Source organism: Podarcis erhardii, assembly GCF_964252035.2.
Source record: "Podarcis erhardii genome assembly, chromosome: 14".
NCBI classification, from domain to species: Eukaryota; Metazoa; Chordata; class Lepidosauria; order Squamata; family Lacertidae; genus Podarcis; species Podarcis erhardii.
Window position 1 is genome coordinate 53,952,781 of NC_138503.1, and position 22,706 is coordinate 53,975,486.

General features: G+C 48.9%; 1 protein-coding gene across 1 annotated transcript in view; it reads right to left on the reverse strand.

The window, feature by feature from the left end:
* The window catches only part of RNF216 (ring finger protein 216), an 80,134-nt gene extending 57,845 nt beyond the window's left edge, over nucleotides 1–22,289 (reverse strand). Inside the window, exons 1-9 of the mRNA XM_081839641.1 lie at nucleotides 22,180–22,289; nucleotides 10,963–11,079; nucleotides 9,496–9,632; nucleotides 7,218–8,054; nucleotides 4,918–4,994; nucleotides 3,754–3,856; nucleotides 2,436–2,600; nucleotides 2,094–2,208; nucleotides 96–235 (exon numbers count right to left, since the gene is read on the reverse strand). Coding sequence (XP_081695767.1) covers nucleotides 96–235; nucleotides 2,094–2,208; nucleotides 2,436–2,600; nucleotides 3,754–3,856; nucleotides 4,918–4,994; nucleotides 7,218–8,054; nucleotides 9,496–9,632; nucleotides 10,963–11,029 — 1,641 coding nt within the window. The 5' untranslated portion in view covers nucleotides 11,030–11,079; nucleotides 22,180–22,289. The remainder of the gene's footprint in view (nucleotides 1–95; nucleotides 236–2,093; nucleotides 2,209–2,435; nucleotides 2,601–3,753; nucleotides 3,857–4,917; nucleotides 4,995–7,217; nucleotides 8,055–9,495; nucleotides 9,633–10,962; nucleotides 11,080–22,179) is intronic.
* Between the last annotated feature and the right edge of the window lie 417 nt (nucleotides 22,290–22,706).

Consider the following 22,706-nt stretch of genomic DNA (forward strand, 5'->3'; position numbering starts at 1 on the left):
TAACAAACAGCTGGGGGTCCAAATTTGAGAAACACTGTTTGGTGTCTTGGCCGCCAAAAGGGCCCTGAGTCCCTTGCACGGGACACTCTGCTCACCTCTGCCATTTCCTTGATCTTCTGCTCGTAGAACTCCTGCTCCAGCTGCACGGCCGGCAGGAGAGCACATGGGTCGTAGCTCCTGTAGTGCCTCCTCTTGTTCTCCAAGAAGAACATGCGCTTCTCTATTTTCATGTCGCCTGAAGTGCCATTGGAAAAGCCGAACAAAGAAACAAATGGCCCTTAATGAGGAGGAAACAGGAGAGCAAGAGGCCCACCCACGAAAACAGGGCCCTCTGCAATGCACCATCCCCTTATAAACCAACCCTCATCTGTTTCTTATCTCATCCCCTCCAACTAAACTCCAGCAGAGTGTGGGAAATGGTCATGGCCTGACAACATAGGGTTGCAACATGCTGCTGACATTGCCAGAATTCCCAGTTCCCCAGGAATCTGCCTCTTCCAACAACTGTGCCCCAGCTCCATAAAAATATTTTTTGGTTACAAAAAACAACAACCACCCCAACAACTTTGCCTCAGCCAACGAGGATGCAACTGTGGCTCATCCCAACCCCCTTCCCTCCCCGTGACTGAGGAAAATGGGGCTGCCCCCCCCCCCCGGCAGAGGAGCAAAGGCACAGGATCACAGAGAGGAGCAGGAGGAGAGGCACCATGGAAGCAGCACCCCACTCTTGCAATGACCACGTCACAATCCAGCCACCCTCAAGATTAACAGCTGCAGTTACGAGGTTTCCATGACACCAACGGAGCCATGGACTAGGCTGCCAGCCATGTTCTTTTCAGGCAGTTGATTGGTGTGATCACTGAAACCAATTATGTGAAAAGAAGGAATTAAGCTCCTGGGGGCTTAATTCTGCAACCCACTCAGGGGAAGTTCACAGGGATGGGGCACACTTTGCCTTTTCTGACTTACAAGGAATTTCAGGTGCGCCTTTTCATGGAAAGGACCTGCCCCTGAATTCTGGGTGCACCGGCACCTCCCAATCCTCCATGTGCAGCTTAAAATCTGCCTCCAGGCACAATTCACAGAGCCCAGCCTACCTGAAGGACTGGTGTCCTCTGAATGGAGGCAATCATCAGAGACTGTGGGCAGATATCATGTACCAGAGGCCCTCATCCCTGGAACGTCAGTGGCTGGCTACCAGGGACAGGGCCTTCTCTGTTGTGGCACCCGGACTGTGGAATGCTCTCCCAAACACATATACCTGGCACTATCTCTAAAGCATCAGGTAAGGACTATTTTACACAGCAAAGCTTTTGCTGAGTTGACAGCTTCTGGGTGCTCTACTGCTGCTGTTTGTATGTCTTCCTTTAAGTCTTGTCTATTCACGTAAATCCCCCAACAATCATATCTGCAATGATGAATCCCACCCTTCCTCCCTTCCTTCCTTCCCCAACAACATGATCATCTCCACAAAGAAAAATGATTTAGTCCTCTGAAAGTTCTTTTCAACATTACGCCTGGCAGGCAAAAGCCACGTTCCTTTGTTATAGCAAATGAAACAAACCCAACCAAATTACATAAGTGTGCTCGTTACGTCTGCTGTGAGGTTTTCCCTTTTGTGAGATGGCTTGAGCATCAGCCGAGGCGGAGGGGTAAAGGCCATCCCTTTGCGAAAGAACAGAGACACATTCCCGGCCCTCAGTGCTCCTGTTTCATGGGAGCTGGCGGGCTGCAGAAAGGGGCAGGGGGCTGACAGGCCTGCCAAGCCAGGAAGCTCCCTGGGTGAAGGAGCAGGAAGAGGCAGCAGCAGCAGCAAGGAGAAATAGTAGTCAAATGGAGCCACCCTGAACACAGTAGACAGAGCTGCCTGCTGGTCTCCTGCTCCTCCCTCCCTCCTTCCCACTTCTTGTCCCCAGAGTGGGTGTGCATGAGCACAACCCCATTCCTCTCCCAGCCATCTTGGTGGTGCTGCTCATTTCTTCCCACACACCTTGACTTTTGACACACAGTGATTTCAGCAAGAAGCACCTTGAATGGAGCCTGGGCGGCCACTGAGAGCCAGCGCAGACCCTGCTCAAACACCAGCTACCAACCTTGCTCAAATTTGAAGTCTATGTAGGAATACTGGTTCATTTCTTTCCTCCTTTTCCGCTTCCCGCTGGTTTCAGGAGACAGTTCTTGCCATTTTTTGATGGCATCCGAAAAGGCCTGAAGGAAAAGGCAGCGAGTCAAGATGGAAACACAAATATGCAGGGAGAATGATGATGGTGGTGGGGGCGGTTATTACTAATAATAATAATAATGCCTTGGTGCCTCAGCGGGCTTGACTTCTTACACGCTCAGGCTGTACATCTCCCTTCCAACACTGAGTCAAGTAAATTGTTGTAGCAGTTTGGGGTGGGGGGAAAGAGAGAGAAGAAACGAAGGGAAGGAACCTTTCGTGTGATTGCATAGTGTCCCTTGAGCTCATGCAGCGCCCACTTGATGTCCTGGCTACTCAACATTTTGAAGTCGGCCATGAGGAGATCAGCCGCTTGGATAAAGCAGCGCTGATCAAGTGGTTCAAGTTTGGAGAAGTCAAAGTAGTCCACTTTAGGCACCTAAGAAAGAAGAGGGAGGCAAGGGGAAAGAGTCAGCGCACACTCGTCTGGCCTTGGAAGTTTACCGTGATTATTACTCAAGCTTCACTCCACTTTTCCTCCAGCAAGCTCAAGATGCTCCCCTACCCACATTGATTCTCAAAACCACCTTGCAATGGAGGTGAGGTTAAAAGGTAGTGAACTGGGCATTTTCTATTCTTGACCAATAAGCCCTTCAGATCCAAGGCTGACAGTGGATGAGTATGCCGATAATCTGCACTTGCTACCTTCCAATGAAATGATCTCAGAGAAAGGGAATTGTAGTCTGGAAAAGGCAACTTGAGAGGAAGGAGCAGGAAGCTCTTGAGCCGTAAGACTCCTGCCCCTGTAACCTATTCTCATAATATATATCCAGATAAGCTCCAACTGGCTAGAAGGGAAGATTCATTATACTGGCCCAAATGCAGGGACTGGAAGATATATGTCCAGGTTAGAGGCCCCAAACTCCTACCCTGCCAGCAAGACTCCTCCTCTGGGCCAGAGGAGCAAGAGCAGCAGTTGCAGACCTTAGAACACTCCCAAGGTGGCTTTGGAAGGGACGGCATACAGAACAATTCCTGCCACTCCCCAGAGGAAGGAGAGATGTATGGGGCTGGTAGGGGACTCCCTACTGAGGAGGACAGAGGCAGCAGTGTGAGGAGGTAAGAGGAAGTGTGCTGTCTTCCAGGTGCAAAGATTCACGCTGTGACAAAGAAGTTGCCAAGCCTTATAAAGCCCACTGACCACAGTCCCCTCCTTCTGATTCACGTGGGTACACATGGGCAGGAAGCTGAAGAGGCTTGGGGCACAGGTGGTTTTTTCATCCCTCCTTCCTGTTGAAAGCCGCGGCCCGGAAGAGAGAGGAAAGAATTGGAAGTACAGCACTGGCTGCACAGGTGGTGCCGTCAGGAGGGGTTAGGCCTCTTGGACCATGGTCTCCGCTCCCTTGAGGAAGGACCTCTGGCAAGAGATGGGTTGAGCCTCACAGCAGCTGGCAAGAACGTGTGTGCTACGAGTTCAACCTTTTAACCTCTGCCCCTTCCCTGAAGTCCCTTGAACCCTGCCTAACATACATCAAATAGCCTCCTTGCAGGGACTTCATAATTTCTGATTAACCTTACAACTTGCCACTTACCTTTGTCTCATCTGGGCTGGAGAGGAGGCTGCTATTGGGATTTAAAACCACTCTGCCTTCCTTCTTTGGGTAATCTGGATTTTCCAGAAGAAAATTACAAAGTCTGCAAAAGCAAGAGGAGACCATTGCTTGGCCAGGGCTGTCAACTTACTTGACTCAGCTTTTCCCAACACACTTGTGCTTCCTTCCCCAGCCTGACACCCTCCAGATGCTTTGGGCTGCAGCTGCCACCATTCCTGGCTGTGCTGGCTCAGGGGGTTGGAGGGAGTTAGAATCCAACACTGGGAGAGCCAATGTGGTGTAGTGGTTAAGAGCGGTGGACTCCTAATCTGGTGAACCGGGTTTGCGTCTCTGCTCCTCCACCTGCAGCTGCTGGGTGACCTTGGGCCAGTCACACTTCTCTGAAGTCTCTCAGCCCCACTCGCCTCACAGAGTGTTTGTTGTGGGGGAGGAAGGGAAAGGAGAATGTTAGTCGCTTTGAGACTCCTGAAGGGGAGTGAAAGGCGGGGTATCAAATCCAAACTCTTCTTCTTCATCATCATCTAGATGGCACCAGGATGGGGAAAGCTGGCCTAGAGGGCTTGGCAGGCGGATATAGCCCTCTCCACCCGCCCTCAGAACAGAAGCAGCAGCAAATGATAGAAACAGAGAGCTGGATGCAACAGGGTGCAGGCAAGAGTCAGACCAGGGGCAAGAAAGATCCAGCAGCAGCAGCAGAGGGAAAGGAGCTCCAAAGGAGGCAAGCATTTTTATGTACTCAAGAGTTTTTCCAAAAGGGGAAGGAGTACCCAGGTAGGTGTACATCAGAACAACAAGTTTAAACCCATTCTCACAAATGTAAAACACAAAAGAGCCAATCCTAGCTTCCTCTGCTGCCATGTCTAACTTTGCCCCATGGTAACCAGGAAGCAAAATAAGCCTGGAATGCAGAGGAGGCTATCAAGAAGCAGGACCTGTTTTGCTGCTATTTTTGCAAAAGACAGCCAAATAAGGACGGGAAGGGCAAGCGGCCAAGTGCCATGCTGACCCATAGAGCCTGGGTAGGCTGAGGCATAATGGCTGCTCCAGATCGTGACCAGTTAATGAGAGCAGGACACACCCACAAGTTTTTGGGTATCGCTACTAACTGGTTTGTAAGTGTGCCACAAAAGCTTCCATACTTACATGTTTAAGTCACAGCAGTTTTTATTCTGTATTAGATCCTCAATGTACTCTCTGGTTGCATCTGGGAACCTTGCTTCCTGGATTTGGGGTGGGGGGGGGGAAGAGACAAAACACACACATTTTGGTTGATAAGCAGTTCAAGAAAAGCTTCACCTTTATGGTGACGAGAGCTGGAAATAATACTTCCATGCAAACAGAGTGGCGGTTTTAAACTGAAATGTTCCCACTGTGTTACCTATACACCAGCAAAGGACACTCAGTTGTGTGAATATTGCAAGAAAGCAGCATTACTGTAAAAATGTAATTTATCAGAAACCTTTAGACTAGATGCAATAAAATGCTGAATAGATTATTATTATTAATTAAATTTATATACCGCCCTTCACCCAAAGATCACAGGGTGGTTCACAACATAGAAGTACAAAACAAAAACACAAAATACATGATAAAACAAAAGGAAAACAAACCTATAACCCTCCTCCCACAGATGTATTTAAAAATCCATAGAAAATCGGCCAAATGCCTCGTTGAAGAGAAACCTTTTTGCCTGGCGCCTAAAAATATGCCATAAATGTTGTGCATGAAGCTACAAATTTTAATTGATCCGTTAGTTTAATGCATTAAAGGCCCAATTAGGCAGCTACGTCATCAATTAGCCAAAAAAGAAGAAAGTACCAATCAACCAGAACCAGGAAGCAGCACCAGTTTCACTTCACAAAACTGATGCTTTTAAGTAAAAAAAAGAAGTGTGTCTCAAGGAAGCATCCTTCTCAAGGAGTCGCTTTAGGAGTGGCTGCCCTGTGGCGCTGGGTTCGTTCCCAACACCTCCCAGAGATCAGAGATGCTCTCCAACAACATCTGGAGGGGCCACAGGCCCCCCAACTCCTGGCCTACACTCTGGCAAAATGTGTTGCAACACACAAGAGTTATTAATCCAGACTTTTTAATTTTTTTATTAATTAGTGTGCCTGCCCATGGGAGACCCCACTCTACTACTGTGTGACGCTATGATTCTGTAAGCCAGAGGATGCAAAACCCTCTGCACCACAAACATGGATCTTGTGGCAAAAACTCAAAGGTTTCGCTGAAGGAAGGAAGCTTGAACGCTGCCCAATTGAGGCAAGATTTATACAAGATGTGGCCCACATGGGCTTTCCATGCGTACCTGGTCACGCGCATTTGCTCACATCTGTTGCCCATCTGCTCAGCGCACCAATCCCTGGCACACAGACAAGGGCAGCACATGGAAAGCTGACATGGGCAAGAGCTTTCCACATGAAAGACGAAGAAGTGGAATCAGTTATGATACATTGGGCTAAAGATATAGGACACAATATACCAATAGCTGATTGGGGAAGACTATGGAAAGAAGGAATAAATTTTACTGCCTGCAGTGCTTTAAAAGAAAATATAATGAAAATGATGTACAGATGGTATATAACACCGGTAACACTAGCCAAAATGTATAAAACAAATAACAAATGTTGGAAATGTAAAGAAAAGGAGGGCACGTTTTACCGTATGTGGTGGGAATGTAAAAAAGTAAAAGACTTATGGGAAATGGTTTATAATGAGTAAAAAAATGTTGAAATATACATTTTCAAAAAAACCAGAAGCGCTTTTACTTGGAATGGTAGGTACAGAAATTCATAAGAATGATAAAAAATTGGTTTTATATGCGACCACTGCAGCAAGAATACTATTAGCTCAACAATGGAATCAGGAGGCAATGCCAACAAAAGAAGAGGGGCGAATGAAAGTGATGGACTATGCCGAGCTGGCGAAACTAACAGGGAAAATTCAAAACCAGCAAGACCAGATTTTCCTAAAGGGCTAGAACAAATTTATGTTGTATTTGAAGACAATTGTAATTATTTAATATTGCTTGTAGGGTTACAAGAACTTTTGCAGGAAGACTTTATAAATTATTGTGAAAAGGATTAAGTTTAATTGATGTACGATTTGATTTATAGTAAGTATAAGTAGTAAGTATATAGTAAGTGGTTAGTATAGTAACAAAATGCAAAATCAGAAAAGGATTTAGAAAACCATTAGAAGGGGCTGAGGGAAGTCAAAGGCTGTGACAGCCAAAGATTTCTCATGTTTTTTTTTCTTTTTTTGGGAGTTGTTATGCTGGAAAATAGGTGTAAAAACCAATTAAAAAAAAGAGAGCTTTCCACATGATGTGCACCCCATTCAGTGAAGCCCAAGTGATCACAGTGGGGGGAAACGAGTGCGCTGTCATTACCTCTTCTTGATGAGTGCCATACTTACGAAGGATACCCGACAACGACACTCACCGTTTCCCTGATGAGAAGAGCAAAGAGGTCTTTGTCGAGCTGAGAAGCAGTGCCTTGCTTGGGAACGTCGCTGGAACCAGGATCTGGGGGGCCTCGGGCTGGTGACGAGGGGCCCGCCTGCTCCTTGACCGTTGCTTGCTGCCCACCTCCCTCTTCTTCCGGTGGGTGAGCCAGCTGGGGGGAGGCGGGGCCTGGGATCCCGTCCTGCGGCGGCTCTGGCCTGGGAAAGGCAGGCCCAGGGATCTCCTCCTGGTACGCCCTGGGCAGCGGGCCCAGGTCCATGTCCCGCTGCCCTTGCTGAGGAGAAATGAGGTTGACCACGGGGCCTGCGTCCTTCTCAGCGGGCTGGAAATACGGGTGGTCCAGCCGCATGTTCTCCTGGATGCAGCGGACAGTCCCTCCGAGCGGCGATGCTAGCCTCGGTTGCAGCTCTCGCTCCCTCTGCTCCTGCCCTTCCTCATCAGCGGGCAAGACCTCCTCCAAGTTGATGACCTCCTTCTCGCCGCCAGGTCTCGCCTCTCTCGTCCGAGACACGCTGGGACCAGGTTCCGCAACAGCCCCATCGCCGTCCCCCGTCGGCCCAACAGGCTCCGGGGTTTCTGGCAGTTCCAAGACCTCGTTCTCGCTTTCCTGCCGTCCCAGCGCCACGCCAGCGGCCTTCGCGCAGTTCCGCCAAGCGCCAGGCGGCCTCGGGGAAGGAGGGGTCCTCACCTTCTGTCCATCGTGGGGCCCTGGCAACACGTCGCCCTTGGATCCTCCTTCCCCCGACTTGCTCGCACTCTGCCAGGGAGCTGCTGGTCTGATCACGTTGGAGCGCAGAAGCTTCTTCGCTCCTGTCTTTAAAAGGATATTAAGCCGTAGTTAGGCTAGCTGTTTCTTTGGAAGGTTGATTCAGGTTGCAAGTACAATGGTACCTCGGTTTACAAACTTAATCCATTCCGGAAGTCTGTTCTTTCCGAGCACAATTCAAAGTGTTGGTGCTGACCTTTAAAGCCCTAAACGGCCTCGGTCCAGTATACCTGAAGGAGTGTCTCCACCCCCATCATTCTGCCCGGATGCTGAGGTCCAGCGCCGAGGGCCTTCCGGCGGTTCCCTCATTGCGAGAAGCAAAGCTACAGGGAACCAGGCAGAGGGCCTTCTCGGTAGTGGCGCCCGCCCTGTGGAACGCCCTTCCAGCAGATGTCAAAGCGATAAACAACTACCTGACATTCAGAAGACATCTTAAGGCAGCCCTGTTCAGGGAAGTTTTTAACGTGTGATATTTTATTGTATTTTTGCTTTCTATGGAAGCTGCCCAGAGTGGCTGGGGAGGCCCAGCCAGATGGGCGGGGTATAAATAATAAATTATTATTATTATTATTATTATTATTATTATTATTATTATTATTAAGCTGAGGCGCACTTTCCCTAATGAGGCCTCCTGCCGGCGGTGCCCTTCCACCATTCGACTTCTGTTCTTAGACCAAGGTAAAGTTCACAACCAGAACATTACTTCTGGTTTTGTGGAGTTCGTAAACTGAATCGTTCGTAAACAGGGATGTTCTTAAACCGAGGTACCACTGTATATAGCAGCGATGGCCAAACGTGGCCCTTCAGTTGTTTTGGGACTACAATTCCCATCATCCCTGACCACTGGTCCTGTTAGCTAGGCATGATGGGAGTTGTAGTCCCAAAACAGCTGAAGGGCCACGTTTGGCCATCGCTGCTATATAGGATTTAGAGTAAGCATTTCCTGCTTTTGCTCCTGCTAAGGTGGGCTCACATTAAAAGAAAAATAACAAGCAGGATTCTAAGAAGTGGATTTTCTCCCTTTCAGGGAGGCATTTGGCAGCTGGTGTTAAGGGTATTTAAAAGCATATTTTGCTGTTCAAAAAATGTTGTGTTTCCTCAAGGTAGTAGCAGAATGAAGCTGCTACCTGCAATAGCTGAAATATTCTAGGATGAGCTGTCAGGAGGCAGGCCACCATTCTCACATTTTAAGATGCCCTGCAAAGCTCACTTGGGCAAAGTTTTGGAAGCCAAGTGAGAACAACTCCAGAATATTAGACGGGGGCTCGATTTGTGTCTTATAGCGGGGGAGGATTCATGCATTTGTTACAATGAGAGTCAAGCTAACTAAATCAATGCCAGATTTTAAAAGGTTTCAAATAATAAAGAACATATAACTATTCTGTTTTAAACATACATCCAGGATGGGGAGACCATACTGGGTGTATACTAAGCCTAAACAAATTTCAATTTTTGCTATACTGGAGGATGGCCAGGGCCAAAGAGTTACCTCCATCAGTATGACTACATCGTCGTCTTCCTCATCCTCCCACTGCCGGCGAACAGGAATGTCCAGCATCACAGGCAATTCTTCATCCGAGGAGTCGGATATGGTGATAAGCCCCTCGTCTCTGTGGTTTATTCTATCTGAAAGAAGGAAGGAGAGAAAGGAGAGAGAACTTACCTATCAGCTGAAGGTTCACAACAGAACACTAATACAGTCGTACCTTGGTTCTCAAATTTAATCCGTTCCGGGAGTCCGTTTGACTCCCAAAAAGGTTCGAAAACCAAGGCACGGCTTCCGATTGGCTGCAGGAACTTCCTGCAGCCAATCAGAAACCGCAGAAGCCGCGTCGGATGTTTGGCTTCCAAAAATCGTTCACAAACCAGAACACTCGCTGCTGGGTTTGCGACGTTCAGGAGCCGATTTGTTCGACAACTAAGGCATTTGACTACCAAGGTACAACTAGTTATTTCTAGTTGTTATAACTTCAATCTGAAATATGTTACCTGAGTTTGCCTTATAATAAAATGGAAGAAGAATTCATGGGCTCGGACTAAGGCCGCTCGCCACTGGAACAGTCTTGGCCAGGCCAGAGGCATGCCACAGTCTCAAACAAACCTTGAGTGCTGTGAAGATGCCGCTGCCCCAAACCAGGGCAGGATGCCAACAGAGAACTGCTGCAGGTGGCAGAAGATAGCCCAGGGATAAGGTAACTACTGAATTAAATCCTCTCCTAGGAATGGGAGGGAGAAGGTGAGATGCAATTGGTTCCTGAAGCAGTATCGCTTTAGAGAAGGGATGGGGAATCTCTCAGGCCCAGAGGTTGAAGGGAATGCAATTGAGAAAAAGACTCCTTTCAGATCAAAGTGGTTGCAACTGGCATTCCATGCTGCAGGAGAAAGAAGTGGAGAGGGAACCCTGTGCCCTGTAGCTCTTGCCACAGTTGAAGGCTCCACCTTAGTGCAATGCTGCTCATCCCCCACGCCTGCAACGGGGACTAGAGCTGACTTGTTCAAAACGACAAGATACCAGCTTGGAGAAGGCTGTGACAGCACCCTTCAATAGTTCCACCAGCCCAGAGGTCTCCAAACTAAGGCCCGCAAGCCGGATAAGGCCCGAGGGACTCGTTTATCCGGCCCGCGGCGACCCCTGCTGCCCACTGCCGCCGTCTGCTCTTACCAGCGCTGCGCTGCTGCCAACTTCTGGGTCAGAGGAGCACCGGAAATAGCTTGTGCGCATGCGCAAGCATTATTTCCGGTGCACATCCGGGTCGGAGGAGGCCCATGCACATGCTATTTCCGGTGCTACTCTAACCTGGAAGTGCGCCGGAAATAGCGTGTGCGCATGCATATGGGCACGAGCTCCCCCGCACGATCGGCGCTGGAGACACCGGCCCGAGGCGCGGTAAGTTTGCTGACCCCTGCACCAGCCTTCATATGCTGCACCTGGGAGAACCAGGAATATTTTCCTTACCTTTCCCTCGGTGGCTCCGGAAACTGTTCAAGTCAATCACTTCTTCGTTTCCACCTCCCTCTGCCATGTTAGAAAGCTAAGAGCTCCAGAGCATGGCACTCACTCTGCCAACAGCACCTGCAAAGGATAAGGTGAGCAGTTGGATCACACTTCTGGTTTTATCACGTGGTAGAGGTTGCTCCAGACAGAGTTTACACAAGGTTCATTTTCTTATTAATCTGAGCAGCTGGGTTTTAATTGAGAGGTAGGCAACTGCTGGGAGAAATCCAGGAAATCCTTGTACAAATATCCAGAAATCCCATCTGCAGTTGTTAATCCGTCCACAAACAGGACTTCCGTTTACCTGAAGATCCACCAGGCAAGCACAGAATCTATTACTGGCTACAGAATTTGCCCAGCGCTAAGCTATGGAAGGCTGACTGCCAAGTAAGCATGTGCAGGACTAGGCTGTAAATCGCAGCTCTGGCTGTAAATTAGAAACAAATTTCTAGTCCTCATGCTGCAAAAAACACAAACTGAAAGCCCATCTTATAATCACATTTGCAAACCTAGGAGAGCTGCCTGCTGCCAGCCCCCCCCCCCCCGGCATAGCAGGAACGCCAAGTATGATTATCTCCTGTTTCCCCCCTGGCAGCAGCTAAGTTAGAAAAGCTCAGGGTAAGAGTTGCTCTCAAGCGACAAAGGTGCTAATTCGGGGTCCAAAATCAAATTAGGATTGATTGTAACAAAAATTCCAGAAAAAACATTTGGCCAGATTGCATGTTTCAACCCCTTAACCAAAGACCACCCAAAAAGCATCATACATACTTCACAGAAGGAGGGCGGTCTCCTATAGAAATGTTGATTCTGGCTTCTCTCCTGTCTGCCAAGGTACCTGATAGTGCTTTACTGATTGCATTACCTGGGCAGCCTGGCCACTGAGATGGTAAATACTTTATCCTGGACCCAGGTCACAGGCCCACCCTATTCATACCCAAATATGCCCTTAAGGCAGGATTTGTAAGTAACTGCTGGGAAAGGTTTCTCCAAGATATCTCCTTTTGTAGAAGAAATATTCAGAGTCATTAAGAGAGCCAAGAGGGCTTTTGGGGGACTGTTCCGTGTGCTAAAATAATGTGTATTTTTCTCAGGGAATATTTCCTAAATTTTGAAGGAGGAAGGATAGGTTTTCTGTGGAGTGTGTGTCAGCTATGTGTGTGTACCCTAAAATTTTAAAACAGGAGCATCTGAAGGACCATCCTTTTATAACTTTTAGAAAATTGGATGCTTGGTGTTATATTAGTAATATGCAAATGCTTTTTGAGCTCCACCTGAGAAGCGGAATATAAAAACAATTAAAAAATGAATAAAATAGCTGTTCTTCATTTAAAAAGTGTATTTGATCAGTAAGTTAGAACTAAATATCTCAGTCCAACAACAGTCCCCTGTGCTAATGTGACTGGGCTTTCCTGTTCTAGATACAGTGGTATATCCAGTTACAGTGGTGCCTCGCAAGACTAAAATAATCCGTTCCGCGAGTCTCTTCGTCTAGTGGTTTTTCGTCTTGCGAAGCATCCCTATTAGCGGCTTAGCGGATTAGCACTATTAGCGGCTAAGCGGCTATTAGCGGCTTAGCAGCTTAGAAAAAGGGGGGGGGGAAACTCGCAAGACTCGCAAGACGTTTTCATCTTGTGAAGCAAGCCCATAGGGAAATTCGTCTTGCGAAGCGCCTCGAAAAACCCTTTCGTCTAGCAGGCTTTTCGTCTTGCGAGGCATTCGTCTTGCGGGGCACCACTGTATGAATTTAATTCATTCTGGATCCTAAACCACTTATAACACGGGCACGCTTTCGCTAATGGCACCTCCCGCTACTGCCACATGACTTCCGCTCTGATACGGAAGGGGGGGGCATGTCTTCTTCACCTTCTTCTTCGCTACAATATATCCATTTATTTCCAATTGTCAATGTCAAAAGGGACTAAAATCTATAAAATTTATAGAAGCTCAACGTGCCAATTTGCTCAATTTCTCTAGGACTCCATGACACCTCCCCTGTCCTCCATAATCCCCCAAGCAAGGTGTCAAGGCCCTAATCCTGTCAAATCACCCTGCCAAGCCTTTCCTCCGGGCAATGCCAGTACATGGACCATTGTCTTCTCATCACCGGTACTCAGGATGTGCTTATCTGCGCATATCTCCAGCTCTGCATATTCCCCCCTCACTCCTCCATATGTTAATCCTGTGTAACCCAACCTCTTCTTAATGTATTCATGATGTAACTGGGATGTATTTTGCACTGTATTCTGGGACATGGAGGGAAGTTTCAAAAGTTCATGTCACCCCTTTCTCGCTGTTCAATCTCGCCTTGAACCTGTTGCGCAATAAACTTGGATCTTCTGCAGCTTGCTCCTGTCTCCGGCTGAGCTCATTTTCCTTCCGACTTAGTCCGACGAGTTGGGTGGCAGAGCAGCCTCGCACCCAGATTTTACGGTAACAGCTCGCATCCCAGGGCAAAGATCGCAACCAGGAGCATCTACTTCCGGGTTAGCGGAGCTCGTAACCTGCAACGTTCGCAAGGGCGATGGTAGGTAACACGAGGTTCCACTGTACTGCTGTGCATTCTCCTTATGCCAGAGACAACACTGCAAACTCCTGTTTTCTGGCACAAGAAAAGCCCACCCTCCAGTTAGGATAGAGCAGGGGTTGGCAACCTAAGGCCCATGGGCCACAAGCAGCCCATGGGGTTGTTTAACCGGCCCGTGGACCCCCGCCACCGGCTTGGGGACCTCCACCACCCGCTCAGCTCCCGTGCGCCACACTAAACCAGCACAGAGCAGAGCAGGGACCGCCTTCTGTGACGCTGGAAGCTCCTGCAGCCAGTGGGACGCTGCGCACGCCTCCTCTGCGCTGGAAGGAGCGCTGGAAATAGCATTTGCACATGCATGTGCGCATGTGCACTCCAGCCTACCGCAGTGTCTGCGGGACCATGAACGAGCCCAAGCCACAAAAACTTTGCCAACCCCTGGGCTAGAGGTTGGGTGGCAATCTGCCATGGATGCTTTAGCTGAGATTTGTGCATTGCGGGGGGGGGGGGAGGGGCTGGACTAGATGACCCTGGGGGTCCCTTCCAACTCTACAACTTCTGTGATTCTATGACCAGCAATTGTCAAAATCTCCCTCCTTGCAAATCCAGCTCCACCTTGGAAGCACTGGGTTGCGGAAGTTCTGCTGCCTCCTCAGAGCAAGGAAGAAATTGTTCTGAGCCGCAGCCAGGAACACAAGCCTGAACAGCCAAACAGGTTCATTAGCTTTCCCAATGGACGTGGGGGCCTGGGATCAGCGGCAGCCAGGAACAAGAGAAACCTGCTCTTCACCAGAAAGGCCGCAGTGTGATAGGAATTTTGAGGTCTTAGATATACAGTAATGTTCATAAGCGTACCAACCAAGCATGTACATAGATCAGCACAGGAAGACCGACCTGGAACCATTTGATTCCCAAACTGTCCCAAACTGACCAAATGTTTTCTCTGCAAGGTCAAAGGAAAATGGAAAAGCCTCCCCATTATCTTTTCCTTCACAAATCCTCTCTTAAGGGTATGTCTGTGTTTGAATAGGGTGTGAGCCTGTGACCTGGCCCAGGAACTAAGTATTTATCACTACAAAAGACTAGCCAGGCTCCCCAGGCAATCCAATCAAGTAACCTGCCAGACAGGAGATAAACAACATTCAGAATTTCTGTTTTAGGCTGCCTTTTTATGATTTTGGTGTGATGTATCTGAGGGGTGGTCTTAGGTTACACCCCTTCTGTGATGTATGTTTGATGTTTCTGGGGGTGGTCGTGATCTACAGGGTGGCAATTTCAAAAGTCTTTATAAGGCTTTGCACGCCATTTTTCTGGGTTCCTCCTCCTCTCCTGCGGGTGAGGAGAGCACCCTGTTGCAACAGATCAATAAAGATCAAGTTTACTAGCTACTTTGCTTCTCAATATTCTCTGGTTAAAGGTAAAGGTAAAGGGACCCCTGACCATTAGGTCCAGTCGTGACCGACTCTGGGGTTGTGGCGCTCATCTCGCTTTATTGGCCGAGGGAGCCGGCGTACAGCTTCCGGGTCATCCGCTTCTGGTTGGCCGCTTCTCTAGTTGGCCTCTGTTAATTCTCTCCTACCAATAGAGAACCTATGTAAGGACTCTATATGGGCTCTTGGATACCCCATAAGGGAAAAGGGCAATTTTTGTTTACAACAGCAGAAACATTTAACCAGCTATGGCAAGGGCAGCCAAAGGGGGGGGGGCGGCAATCCCATCATCCCTGACCCCTGGCATGCTGGTTGGGACTGGCAGAAGTTTGAAGTCCAGCAACACCTGGCGGGCAGCAGGTCTGCTCCCCCTGAGTTATTGATTAAATGCCTTTGGATTATCCTCCCCCTAGAAGCACCGTATTAAAAGAACAAGAACATAAGATGTGTCTGTGAGGAGTCCGGAGTTTGGCAACACCAGAACGGGGCTTTTCTGCAGTGGAATGCTCCCCCCCCCCCCCGGGAAGCTCGCTTGGCACTTTCGTTGCATCTCTTTAGGCACCAGGCAAAAACATTCCTCTTCTCCCAGGCCTTTGGTTAATTAAATAATCTATGCCTATGGCCTTTTAAACTGGGCGTGGGGTACTGTTCTTGTCTGTTACTAGGTTATATATTTTTGTGCTTTTTTATTGTCAACAGCCCTGTGATCCTAGGATGAAGGGCAGCATAGAAATTTAACAACAACGACCACCACCAGATGCCCATGGAGAGCTCAAAAGCAGGAATCTGAAAAGTGGAAGAGTCACCTCAGCTCCCTGGAAATGGGAAGCGAACAATAAGTGTTGATTCCATGGGGAGTTAAATGGGGATTAACATCCAAATGAAAAGGCCTCCCTTCCTATTTAATAACATTTAATAATAACAGTTGTAGTAAACTAAGTTAATTTTTATTTGCTTCATTTTCTCACAGGCTGGAAGGAACGTCTATGAGATGAGGAATGTCACAGCATACATTCATCTTAACAGAAGCCTCTCTCTTTTCGCATGTTTCAGAAACACTGTTCTTACTCATATGCAAGCATAATCAATCACAAAAGGCTACGACTCAAATGATTAAATAGACTAAGGGCTTTTTAATGCAGCCTACAGCTTCATTTGCTAGTATGACCTTCAAGGGCCTAAAGCCAGGCTGGCTCACCTCGCCAGATGTTCTGCATTATGTCTCTTCCACCCCCCCACACCTCAAGGAGAGCTGGGGCCCAGCAGCATCTCTCCCCGCCCCCCCCCCCCAGGTTACCCACTCCTGGTCTAAATCCACTACAGTCATAGCTTGGAAGTCGAACGGAATCCATTCCTGAAGTCTGTTCGACTTCCAAAACGTTCAGAAACCAAAGTGCAGCTTCTGATTGGCTGCAAGAAGCTCCTGTAGCCAATCAGAAGCCGCGGAATCTCCGTAGGAAGTTTTGGGTTCCAAAGAACATTCGCAAACCAGAACACTCACTTCCAGGTTTGCGGCATTCGGGAGTCCAAGTCCCAAGGATCAAAGGTATGACTGTAAATTATCTCCTTAACAGACAACCCTTAGCAGTCTCAGCAATGCCCTGGGTGCCAAAATTGCCAGATAATGCTAAAGCCAAATGCCTGGAGGTAAAAATGAGGAGTCAAGTTTTTCAAAAAGCGAAAGTGGTCAAGTTTTTTAAAAAGCGAAACTAATAATCTAACGGGAGCCAGAAGCTGTATCTTCCACAACACCCTAATTAATTGGCTCACCATTACCCCTCGCTACTTCCAGAAAATGGAAAACAGGAAAACGCTGTTGTGACAAGTTTTCAATAACTGAGGAATGCTTCTTCTCTTAATTAAAACTGAAGGTGTGACTTCACTCTGCTACCTGAAAGAGTCTGTTTTAACGGCGTGAAGGAGTAACGATACCCCTCCTCCACGTGTCCCTGAGCAAATTACTGTTCCGAGCATCTCTCCTGGGATCTCATCCAAAGATGCGCTATGCAGCAGCCACCAAGGACAATTCTATATTGAGATACAGTCAAATGATGCTATCACACCCCTGACACAAAGATGCAACAGAATTCATAGAATCATAGAATCCTAGAGTTGGAAGAGACCACAAGGGCCATGGAGTCCAACCCCCTGCCAAGCAGGAAACACCATCAGAGCACTCCTGACATATGGTTGTCAAGCCTCTGCTTAAAGACCTCCAAAGAAGGAGACTCCACCACACTCCTTGGCAGCAAATTCCACTGTCGAACAGCTCTTACTGTCAGGAAGTTCTTCCTAATGTTTAGCGACCCCCAAAAGAGGCTGATTGGAAAAAAGGGGAGAATGTAGCACGAAAGCCTCCTCTGCTTCCCAGCTTTCTGTCTCCTGCCAAAGGTTCAGGAAAGGCTGAATATGCTCAATAAAGTCCCAAGCAGCCTGCTCAGATGCTGCTGCCTTTTCTCCAACCCAGGCCCACCTAGACAAGCCCTGGGGATTTGGGGAACAAATATCACAACTGGAGAGAGATCTGTTGGAATGTAAAAGCACTGCCAAAAATGTATACGATATTATTGGATTGGGAGACAAAGGATGAGCAGGTAAAGTCTTCAATGATACACTGGGCAATAGATATTGGTTATAATATAGTTATGGAAGTGTGGGAACGATTGTGGAATACGGATGTAAAATTTACAGCATGCTATGGTTTAAGAGAAAACTATATGAAAATGTTATATACATGGTATCTAACACTGAGTAAATTGGCAAAAAATGTGTAATTCAAAATCGAATAAGTGTTGGAAATGCGAAGAGAAAAAAGGTACTTTCTATCATATGTGGTCTCGCAGTATGTTTAAAGCTTACTGATACATAATGAATTGAGAAAGATGTTTAAAATAACATTTGTTTAAAAAAAATCAGCATTTTTAAACAAATTTTCTTTTGGGAATTACAGGGGCAGAATTACCTAAACAGTATATAAATTTATTCATGTATGCTACTACAGCGGCAAGAATGTTATTTGCCCAAAACTAGAAAGAAAAAGTCCCGATGAAAGAAGAATGGATACAAAAACTTATGGACTACGCAGAAATGGCAAAACTTACTGTGGGGCGGGGGAAGAGAGAAATCAAGATAACATTAAAAAATGGAAATGGTTTGTTGAATATTTACAAACAAATTGTAAACAAATTGGCAGGGTTATTGTAATAACCTGCAGTTTCATAAGAGTAAACAATTAAAGTAGATGAATGAAAAAATAAGTTAATTTAGAATAAGCAGGAAATGGGAAAAAAATTAATGTAAGGAACCGCAGAAAGAGGAGGAGGTCAAGTTTTGATATGTTTAAGTTACTGTAAAACTCTTGAAATGTATGTAACTGAAAACCACAAATCTTTTTTCAAAAACGCCTTTTGCAACCAGAAGATGCTGAAGATGATGAAGGGAAAGTGCTGCTGCTGCTGCAAGAGTTAAGGACCAATGAAAGCAAGGGAAGAACTGAGCACCCGAACCATTTCTTCTTTATCAGCAACACACAGGACTGGGCAAGCACCACTGGCTAGCACTCGGTTGTCCATGTGTCTAAGAATCTGACGAATGCATGTAGGAATTTGGATTCCACCACCACCCCCCCGCCGCCCTCCCAGTCCAAGAATGTTGAAGCATTGGATTTTATTAAGCCTCTTGTCTTTCTAAATGCTTCCTATAACTAAACCATTTCCTGGCAATTTCAGAACGAGAGAGAAATCTCTCGAATACGGTACAAAGGGGGGGAAATCTCCAGGTTATACAGTTGAGGACACCACCAACTGCCTCCAATCGATGCTGAATTAAAGTTTCGAAAGTCCTCTCCCTGATGCAGCAAGGCAATGTCTACAGCGGGGCAGGGAGGAGACCTCTTCTGGCCTTCCAATCCCTGATGGACTGCATTTATCAGCAAGACCCTGTCAATCACCTGACACCACTATGACACCAGGTGATGCTGTGCTTAGAAGCCCTGATTGACTGGACTCCAAAGCACAACACGGGGCTGTTTGAAAGCCCTTTTACAAGCAGCCTCACACTGTTCTTTGTGCACCCAGTTTTCAGAAGTTCAAGGAGCAGCACTGGGTGGGAGAAGCAGTTTCTCATTGTCCATCAGCAGAAGGGCAATGGGAGCATGCCTGGCTCCAGCAAAAGGAATACAGTGGTGCCTCGCAAGATGAAAAGAATCCGTTCCGCGAGTCTCTTCGTCTAGCGGTTTTTTTGTCTTGCAAAGCAAGCCCATTGACAGCTTAGCGCTATTAGCGGCTTTTAGCGGCTTATCGGATAAGCAGATAAGCGGCTTAGAAAAAGGGGGGGGGGAACCCGCAGGAACTCGCAAGACATTTTCGTCTTGCGAAGCAAGCCCATAGGAAATTCGTTTTGCAAAGCACCTCCAAAACGGAAAACCCTTTTGTCTAGCGGGTTTTCCGTCTTGCGAGGCATTCGTCTTGCGGGGCACCAATGTATTGGGAGCTCACTCTAATCTCTCCATTCTTCCTTTGAAGCCCTACCAATGTATGAGGGTTGGAGAAGTTTGGTTCGTGGACCAGCGGTTCCCCACCACTGTCTTACAACAAATATCTGGAGGGCACGGAGTTGGCAAACACAAATTCCATAAGGGAAATACTTTTTACAAGCTGGTAAACAGACACACCCCCTTCAGAAACAGATCTCCACAGCTGCATGTACTAAACTTCCACCACCATCTCCTTTATGAAAGCGATTTCTGCAGCTTAATAGACCACCTCTTCCTTCTTGCATGCCCTCATTCCAAGGATTTGGCTTGGGGAAACTGCAACAGCAAGAGGACCATAGGTTACCTATCCCTGCTGCAAAAGTGTTAAAATAGTTTTAAAACAAAAACAAAAACTGGAAGAGGTGGCTATGAATAACACAGCACCCAAGTGTTCAAAGCACATCATACTAGTCATTTTGGTGCAACTCTTACCCTGTGCAAAGAGCTCTCAACTACCCAGCACTCCTCATGAAACAAGCCCTCACGTCACATTCCAGGGAGGATTCCACATGTGCTTTTTCCTCCTGCAGCAAGGGGGGATCTCAATACAGTATAAGAAAAGGCTCCAACAGTCTAAAAAGAGCCTGGCTGCTGAATCAGAACCCAGAACATCTCATAAGGGGTCCCAATTCCCACTGTGGCCATTCACACAGCTCCAGTCAACCCACAGGATGAAAACATGCCGTGGTCAAAACCAAGCATGAAAAAGGCCAGCAGCCCTTCCTCCTTGTCCCACTGCATTCACCAGACTGCTGCCCCTGAACATGAAGGCCCCGTTCCGATATTGTGGCTCTGGGGAGCAATGTCATGCATGGAACAGCCCTAAGACTCAGAAGCTGTCTGCCATGACACTTACAATGCTCCCTGCATGCTGGGCATGGCAGTTAGAATCTTATCTGTACATCTCAAATGGGGGAAAAGCAATTGCTGAAATGTAGGGTAAAGAAGGGTGTTGGGCTGCTCAGCAACCACGCCTCTTTTAAAACTCAGTACACATTGCAACACGATTAAGCAACATCAAACACACAATACCACATCAATACAACAGCATGATCCTATGCATGTCTACTCAGGACAAGCACAATTGAGTTTACACTGAGTTTAACCGGAAGTCAGGTGGGTTTAGGCCAGGGGTAGGCAACCTAAGGCCCAGGGGCCGGGTGCAGCCCAATCGCCTTCTCAATCTGGCCTGTGGACAGTCCGGGAATCAGCGTGTTTTTACATGAGTAGAATGTGTCCTTTTATTTAAAATGCACTGTGGGGCCTGCCGGGTGTTTTTACATGAGTCGAATTTGTGCTTTTATTTAAAATGCATCTCTGGGTTATTTGCGGGCATAGAAATTCGTTCTTTTCTCTCTCCACCCCCCCCCCCATACAGTTTGGCCCACTGCATGGTCTGAGGGACGGTGGACTGGCCCACAGCTGGAAAAGGTTGCTGACCCCTGGTTTAGGCCAAGGGTAGGCAAACTAAGGCCTGGGGGCCAGATCCAGCCCAATCGCCTTCTAAATCCAGCCCACGGACGGTCCGGGAATCAGTGTGTTTTTACATGAGTCGAATGTGTGCTTTTATTTCAAATGCATCTCTGGGTTATTTGTGGGGCATAGGAATTCGTTCTTTTTTCCCCCTTCAAAATGTAGTCCGGCCCCCAAGAAGGTCTGAGGGACAGTGGACTGGCCCTCTGCTGAAGTGGTTTGCTGACCCCTGGCTTAGGCACACAACCCAACCACTCCTCTCAGATTTGTGCGCTTGGGGGGGGGGGGGAGTGTGACCCGGCACCACCATACATGCGCCTGGAAATAGACGTTCTGCCAAATCCAAATGTTCAAAGCTGGCAATAAGAGGCTCCCACACGCAACATAGAGCAGGACATAAGGAGAGTCTGCTGGATTAGGCCAAGGACTCATCTAGTCCAGCACATCATGTTTTCACCGCGGCCAACCAGGTGTCCCCAAGCCGGAGCCACTACTCTCCCCTCCCTGGACCACGGAAGACCTCCAAATCCACCATGGCATCCCCACCCCCTCTCCCCCAAAAGTTCAGGTGAGGGTGCTGCTGCTGCTGCCGCCGCCTTTGCTTTTCCTTTCTTAACCCTTTGGTATAATCAATCCATCCATCCATCCACGCCATCCCAGCCGCCATCAGGAGGAGCTGCTTCCCAAGGAGAGGGGAGGATGCGAAGGGGACCCGGGAGCCTGGCGAGGCCGGGGGAGCAGATGGCCCTAGCGGAGGAGGAGGAGAAAGAAGGGGCCTGGGCAGAGGGAGCCCCGGGGCGGGGAAGGGAAGCCGGAGCTCAGCCGCCGATCCGAGGCGGAGTCGCCCCGCAGCAGGAAGCCCAACTTCAAGCTGGCAGAAGTTTGGGCTGGTGGGCAGGAGAAGGGGAAAGCGCAAGGCAGCCAGCCGGGGAAGGAGGACGAGCAGCAGCAGCAGCAGCTGGCGGGGGGGGGAGGAGGAGGAGGAGGAGGAGCCGGAGGGGCTGCCTCGGGGACGCCCACACGGGCTGGCAGCAGCAGCAGCAGCAGCAGCAGCCGCCGCCCTCGGCGTCCCTGCACGGGGGGGAGCGGGGCCTGCCTCCGGGGGGAGTCCGGCGGGGGGGGCGGTTGCCAGGCAACCGAGGCAGGTGCGGGCGGGGCTGCCCCTGGGGGAGCGGGCGGGGAGACCCCGGAGGCCCCCCGCTCGGTCCCTCACTCACCTCGCTCCGTCTCCCGCTCGTCCCTCCGGCGGCGCTTCCGGCTTCCCGCCCGCCCGCCCGCCTCCTCGCCGCGCCGGGCCTCCGCCTCCTCCGCCTCCTCCTCCTCCTCGTTCCTCGCGGCCTGTCAGGCCTCCTTCCGGCCTGCGCGAGGGCGCCACGTGACCGCGAGGGGCGGGCCGGGGCCGAAGAGACCATGGAGACGAGGGGAGGGCTCGGGGCAGAGCGGCGCGCGACGCTCCGCTCCAGGCGCGGATCAGCGAGTTTCTCGAAAGGGGGCCGAAATCCCGCGACTGCCAACCAGCTGCCTTCAGGTCACGTGACGGCCGGCTCTCCCAGCGGGAGGGGGCGGAGAGTGCGCATGCGCGTTTGCGAATAGGGGGCGACAGACGCGGAACCCGCGTGTTTGCTGGGGATCTCGAGAGATGCGCGTGTTTTATGGGAGGGGGAAGGAGAGTCCTGCCTTTGGCCGGGGAAGGGTGTCATTTGTTGCTCACGGCGACTTCGGCTCTGTTTCCAGGCTCTTATTT